Below are 7,505 nucleotides of genomic sequence, written 5' to 3'. Positions count from 1 at the left end.
AATAAAATCAAAGACATGAAAAAAGAAGGATCAATAATTCGATGATCAACATTATATGATTCCATAGGTTACTATTAACTGAGGACACTGAATGGTGTGTGTGTGTGTGTGTGTGTGCGTGTGGTCGTCGTTCCTGCGGTCTGGAGTCCCCCCCCCACACACACACACACACCCTCCCCGCGCGCCCCCAGCACGTGTGCGGCTGTGCGCATTAGCAGGGATGCATAAAGGCGGAGGACAGTGCGCGCCCCTGGATGTGATGTGCGCCGCCGAAGTCGCAGCCACTCCACTCCGTGTTTTGCTCTGCCCTCCGTCTCCGAGCATCGTGTCTCCGCTGCGTCTCTCTTCCCTCACACACACCGACACCAGCACACGGGGCTCCTCTCTCTCTCCCTCTCTCTCTCTCTCTCTCTCTCCCCCTCTCTGTCTGACTGTGGGCGCGTGTGTGTGTGTGCGGGAGAAGTTGTTGGCACAGGGAGCACCAGGTAGCGTCTGCGCTCCTCTCGCGGATTTCTCCAGGCGGACTGAGGGCAGGCGGACTCCCTGCGCTCTCTGTGTGTTTGTGTTTTTCTTTTTTCTTTTTTAATTTCTAAGGGGAACATACGAAGCTTTTTTTACGATGAGGTGGACGCACCAGGACGCAAAGTGAGGAGTGATTATTATCTTTCATTTGTTTGTTTTTTTAAATGAACATCTGACATCGCGCCTTCCCCGTCGCACATCTGGATTTCTTCTTCTTCTTCTTCTTTTTTCATTCTGACGGAGCAACACCATCGAGGATTCCTCCTCCGATGTGTGCGATGTGGAAACTGCAAGTCGCCTTATGTACTCTGCCGATGCTGCTGCTGTCCCTGTCATGTGCCGGCGAGAGCAAAGCGCGGAGCTGTAGCGAGGTGAGACAAGCTTACAACGCCAAAGGCTTCAGCCTCGTCAATGTGCCTCATCAGGAGATATCAGGTGGGTTTGAAGCTCGGCGGATCGTCGCCCTCTCTCCCCCCCTCCCCTACACACACACACACACACACGCAAATTCAACTATCACACAGTCTGAACTATGAGCTTCCTTACCCTGCAACCTCTGAGCATCTTGTTCACCCTCGCAGCCTCTTCTCGGTGGGATCCGAACCTGTGCATCATCTAAACCATGAGTGTGGTTTTTGCAGCATGTCACATTTCAAGGGAGACACTTGGTCTGGATTTAATGTATGTGTGTTGAGCTTTGATCCAAGTCTGTGTGATGAGTCAGAGACACGCTGATCAATGCAGGGAGGTGGATTTATGGGCAATATGACTTTTCCTATTTAAATGTCAGAGGGATCCAGCCTGTTCTTTACATTGCTTATTGGTAAATCACAGCAACCCACCTTCACTTCTATTAAATAGACACCAAACACTGTATTTACTACTAATATTAAAAACTTCATTTGTATGGCACCTTTCATACAAGAAATCCAGCTCAAAGTGCTTTACATACAATATAAATAAAAATAAAAACATCCATAGTCAGCATACAACTAATAATACACTTGTGCAAAAGCATCAGTCATCTTTAATCATCAGTAAATTCATCCAAGTATTTGTTTCACATGTTTAATACTTAACATTTATAAGGGCAGCACTTAAACCTTATTCCCACCCAAACCAGCAAAACACACTTGTTACCTTTCACCCGTTTTTTCGTCATATGTGAGTTTTTGGCTCTCCTCGAAGACCTGCCCTCACCCTCAGGTTGTAAAATGTTAAATGGGCTCGGGGAAAACATTTAACAGCAGAAATAACAACCTGACAATCATATTTGACACCTCGGTTTATAATTTAATGGCAGACGTCCAGCATTTTAGATCATTTATAAATAGAGCTGCTCAAATAGAGACGGAATTTTGCAACCTTGGCACCAGGATGGGTTTTGGAAACCGGCTGCGAAAAACCTGTTGCTCGTATTCAACAGAAGATCATGGAGCTTTGTCGTGTTGTATTTGTCTAAATGGTGAACAGTGTTTACCAGTAGGGGGCTGTATGCACTCAGCACCAAATACTCCTCTTACTGTGGGGATTCTTCTTCTTTTTTTTCTTTTTTCTCCTTTCCGCTTTTCGATATTCCTCAAGGCGACAGCTTAGGTTTTAATTCATGCTCTTTGGTACAGCTGAGATATGGTTTTATTATCTCTTATGTGTCTGGTAATCACATTGTGGTCAAAGCAGGAAAAGGAGATTAGTCAGTAAACATAGTCTGCATCACGAGAGGGAAGAGGGGAAGCGGAGAGGCCCCGAAGTTAATCCCTCTATTGCCTCTTACAGACAAAATAGAGAAATTGTATTTGTAATTGGCAGTGTCAGGCTGTAATGATCATAGAGCCGCCTTATTCGGTTCCAACATGATTTCGGTTCGATGGGAATTTGATAGTTTTCTTACTGATTGAACATGTGCGTGTGTAAGTCTGTTTCAGTGTCTGTTCAGTGAGGGATCCTGTCTATTTCAAATGCAGTGTCATCTAGTTGGGGAGTGAACTATAAGAAAAAATAATGAAAAATGTCATTGATAGGGTCCCTGTTGACCGGTCAGACAATTCAAATACAGCAAACCGACCTTGATTGTGTGAAGTCTGCATCGGGAGCGAAGGAGCAAAGTCTTAAAATCTGATTTCAAATAAAAAGGAAAAGACAGATTTGTGTTTGCACTGATTCGGCTCCAGTGACGACACATCATTCTAAAAGCAACGTGCAAAAAGACCAGACACTCAAACTCATACATGAGACAAGTTTAAAGGAAGTAATCCATTGCTGCTGCATTATCGTGATTATTTCATTATTATTATGTGTCCGACATGACAGAGTACACAGACCGACACGGTTGCATCTGGTGTCGCCCTCCTTCCTCTTTTTTGTCGGCCGTGAAGCAGTTTTGTACAGCGGATCCAAAGATTCCTTAAACATTAGTTTAACTTGTCAGAATTCTTGTCTGGAAGTAATCGTGACGTGGAGTCGTCTGATCGAGCTCGACATTTGCACAACATATTTAGTACTGGATTATGAGCATGGTTCATTTCACAATTTTTGACATCTGGTTTATATTTGGATTATTTATTCAGAGTTTTTTAGATTGTTTTAAGCTGCTTGTTTTTAGTCCAAGTTTCTGAGACAGAATCTTGGACTTGCAGTTGTTTTTTTATTTAGTTTGACAGTTCAGCTCGAAATGAAAATCAAGCAGTGGTCCAGTATTTGACCACAGACTTTTTGTTGGCTTCCACCTCCTGGAGCCCTGGACAGGCTCCATTTACCACAACAACGATTCAGATTGTGTTGGATAAAAAAATTCTAAATGATTAAGAAATACTTGGACACACTTTTATTTGAATAATGTGGAGTTTTTAGCATTTATGATTCGAAGTCACGCAACTTTTCTCTTATGCAAGTTAAAGTCAATGACTGATCTGTTAGTCACCTTATTTATCAACATGTTTTTGGGGCTGTGATCAAATGCTAATTACAATTCATGTACAGCACATACACTGAGTGTAATTGGATTTTGTTGTTTGCAAATAACCTCTGCATAAATACAACAGAGGTTATATATAGGCCTCAGGAGATGTGATAGTAGAAAGCGCCCAATTATGCCTAATTAGCTATGCTAATACAAACGTGTGCTAAGCTGCACAAGCACCACTGCCGCTCATCCCTCCGTCAGTTGCTGTGTCATGCTATTGGTTTCCCTCTAGATACAAAACACAGGTTTAATACGTCTGTAGAAGATGCTTCTTCAGGTTTTAAGCTTCCATTTGCATAAGGAAATTATTTCCACAGCTCTCTGCTACTGACAGGCTGAGCTACATTATTTAAGCGCTGACAAACAGATATGTTTCTACAGATGCTAGTTTTTTTCAATATTGAAATACAGTCGTCTAATCATCCAGTCCACTCTCTAACTTTATTTAAACATTAAGCTCATGCAGTTTTTCAATTAATAACATTTTATTTGTAAAGCCCATATTCACAAATCACAATTTGTCTCATAGGGCTTAACAAGGTGCGACATCCTCTGTTCTTAACCCTCAACAAGAGTAAGGAAAAACTACAAAAAAAAAAACCTTTAACAGGGGGAAAGAACGTAGAAACCTCAGAGAGCCACATGTGAGGATCCCTCTTGCAGGACGGACAGAAGTGCAGTAGATGCCGCGTGTAACTGAACACAACAATAAAAAACAACTGTATTTACAACAATTGATTAGAAGAAACAGTTTTCAACTTAATGGAAAAGTGTGTAAAAGTATTTGTACATAAGAAAATGTCTGATAGAGATGAAGGGAGTGGCAATAACAAATGAAATGGACAAGTTATTGCCAGTAATTTGTGTCGACTTGAACTAATTATGACAGATTCATTTGTTTTCTAAATTCTCGTGCATGTTTTTCAGACCCGTTTGATGAGGCACATTTACTCAGCGACTCAACTTTATGTATGTCGCAGCTTTCATGCGAACACACAGCTTCAAGTGATTTACATAGCAAGAGAAAACATTAAACTGTCAAATACAAATTAGTTAAAAGACAAGTAAATTAATGAAAGCAAAGAATATGAAATGAATGAATATGAAAACTGAAAAACCAATGCAATAAAATAACCACATATACAAAAATATGAATGGAAAACCATTGGTTGAAACGACTAAGGCTCTATCATTACTTCAATTAAAAACCAGAATAATATTATAAAAATATTGAGGTCACCTTCTAATATCCAGAGGCAGTGTGCTCCATAGTTTAGGGGCATAACAACAGAAGGCGGCCTCACTGGTACTGCTACGAGACCCAGGCAGAACATTTTGAAAGATAAGCTGTGCAGCACTTAAGTCATCTGGCTGGAACATAAGATCTTTGATTCAGGGAAGGTTAAGATCATTTAAAAGCTTTATAACAAATAGAAGAACTTTAAAAGCAATTCTTGAAGATACAGGTGGCAGTGCAGTGTCTTTGTCAGTGGGCTAATGTGATACAATTACTTGTTTTAGATTCTGGAGAAGCTGCAGTTTTCTCATACACTTTTTGGGTAATCCAGTAAAAAGGGAAATTACAGTCCTCTAAATGGCCATTAATAAAAGTGTGAACAAGCATTTCAGCATCCCTCTGAATTAAAGATGACACGGGAGGTATTCCTGAGATAAGAAATCAGATGTTTTAACAACATTTTTAGAGTGACAATTAAAATTTTAAGCTGAGTTAAGAATCACTCTGGTCTGTGTGTGTTTTAATCTGTTTTCTGAGACCACCAATCCTCCAGCGCAGTTTTTCTCTAGGTGCTTTGGGTCCAATTAAAATAATTTGAGTTCTCTCCTCATTTAGTCTCTTAAAGTGTTTACCCATCCATACATTCATGTGCGTGAGACAAGCAACGAGACCATTTGGCCAAACAGATGTGAACAATTGTGTATCATCAGCATAAAACCGTATTTGACATGGTGATGGTTAATAATGTTTCCCAGTGGAAGCATTCATAACAAAAACAAAACTGAGCAGAGAATGCTCCCGTGAGGAATACCACATTGAGCACCATAAGTCTCAGATACGTGAGCATCCAGGCTGATGGGAAAAAAAAGACTTTCTAAAATTTGTAGACCATCCATTATTTAAGTGTCAGAGCGGCGTTTGAATGGGTCTCATGGGCTCCAAAGTCATAAAACATATCCAGAACTCAAAGAACCCGGCAAGCCAACGGAGCAGAAACCTAAAATTAATGTTTCAAGGATGACACCAGGAGGCCGGATCACTCCTTTGTGCCTTTCGCTTTCTTTTTCATCTAAATCTGTGTTAAGTTCAGAAGTTGTTGTGGGAGGATAGATTTTTTCTGTGCTTACCATGCGAGGTTTAACTGCTCAATATGTTTTTCTCAGTGACATTTGGCACACGGTCTCCCACCACGTCTGAGTCACATAACGTGTCACCATGAGGAGATGCAATACGTGCTCAGCGGCACTCCCTGCTGTGCACGGCAAACTGTCATCATCCATACTCTTTGTCTGGCATTGAAATAACTTTTTGACTCTGACGCAGATAAGGTAATTGGCAGAGTTAGCGGACTTGGATGGAGGTCAACCATACTGCCCACTTCACTGGGTGCTACTATCTCTTTTTTGCTTAAGGACTCCTTTGTGCCTCAGCTTGAACAAAGGAAGTGGAGGCTAGTAAGAAAAGTCTGACTGGTACAGTAAGAGAACTCTTGGAAGACAGCCGGGATTCATGGCAAAGAGCATGTGGGTTGTGTAGAGTAGTTGCACTGAACCACATGACTGTATGTGAGGTGAGTCAGAACAATGTCTACAAGTGGCTGTTAGACAGCTTCATTACAACAAACCAGGTTAAGCTTGTGAATCCTCCGCTTCCGTGTCTGCGTTGTCAATTTACCATCGCCTGCCTGGTGGGTTTATGCAGTCAGCCAACGATACCGTTTGCCTGCGAGGATCACCCCTGTGTGCATGTGTCAGACGTTAGTTATAGTGTCACACACACACAATGCTGCTTGATTGTCAGCCCTTTGTTCATAAACACAACGGCTCCTGAGTGTTTCAGTCAGCCCTGCCACGGAGCTCTTGCTCTGAGGCTTTGCTGTTAATATCAACATCTACTAACACAGAGCAGTCGGGATCCTCATGGGTGGACCCGGCTCTTTGCTATGGCTTTGAAACAAAATCACTTGATGTGCTGCAGTTCCTATTTATGCAGTGCCTGAGACTTATATTGCCTTTCAAGCATAACAATTACCTTTGGGGTTCATCTGTAGCAACTTAACAGAACAGCTATTAGCTGTTATGCATTACATTATCCTTTTTCCTCATGTGAATTGCTGATGCCACGGCTCTCTCTGTTGATCACTGGGATCTGTGCTTGGCTGTTTGCAGGTTGTGGGCTGTGTGCAGTTTCCCCACTTCCCTTAAACACAACCCAGATGTCACAGATCTTCACTGTTTGTACTTTAATGAATGTGAGCACCCTGGTGAACCCTCAGCTCACAGCACAATTATTGTTGTCAGCATTCAAGATTATTCAACGTGTACATCTCTGTGGGTGTTAAACTGAACCGCACAACACAACACTTATTAACACCTAAATGTAGGATTCTCATGAGGCTGGCAAAGATGTGCTTCATCTGATTGGGATTTAATTTCTATAATATATAAGTGTGTGTGTGTGTGTGTGTGTGTGTGTGTGTGTGTGTGTGTGTGTGTGTGTGTGTGTGTGTACATTAGAAATTGGTATTCTTTTGTTACTTGCAAGAATGATTTTTTTAATACATTTTTTAATTTATATATTTATATGCAAGTTTAACTTTATTTAATTAATTCGCCCTCCAGTTGCTTGATTTATTCACTCAGCATGATATAAAATTGTTCATAAAATTTGACCCTTTTTTGTTAAAATTACATGGAAATTCAATATGTAATTGGAAAACATAAAGTCAATGTTTGAGGCGTAATTTTTGGAGTGATGTCTGTTCGGGTTGTGCACAATGGCACA

At 41.3% G+C, this 7,505-nt stretch overlaps 1 protein-coding gene across 3 annotated transcripts in view; it reads left to right on the top strand.

The window, feature by feature from the left end:
- The first annotated feature begins 219 nt into the window (after nucleotides 1-219).
- The window catches only part of LOC117758852 (glypican-6-like), a 124,005-nt gene continuing 116,719 nt past the window's right edge, over nucleotides 220-7,505 (top strand). For all 3 annotated transcript variants that reach the window (XM_034580862.1, XM_034580853.1, XM_034580844.1), the window contains exon 1: nucleotides 220-957. In XM_034580862.1, the coding sequence (XP_034436753.1) occupies nucleotides 792-957 (166 nt within the window). In that variant the 5' untranslated portion in view covers nucleotides 220-791. The remainder of the gene's footprint in view (nucleotides 958-7,505) is intronic.

The sequence above is a fragment of the Hippoglossus hippoglossus genome, chromosome 3, assembly GCF_009819705.1.
Source record: "Hippoglossus hippoglossus isolate fHipHip1 chromosome 3, fHipHip1.pri, whole genome shotgun sequence".
Taxonomy (NCBI): domain Eukaryota; kingdom Metazoa; phylum Chordata; class Actinopteri; order Pleuronectiformes; family Pleuronectidae; genus Hippoglossus; species Hippoglossus hippoglossus.
This window is presented reverse-complemented; position numbering and strand designations above follow the sequence as displayed.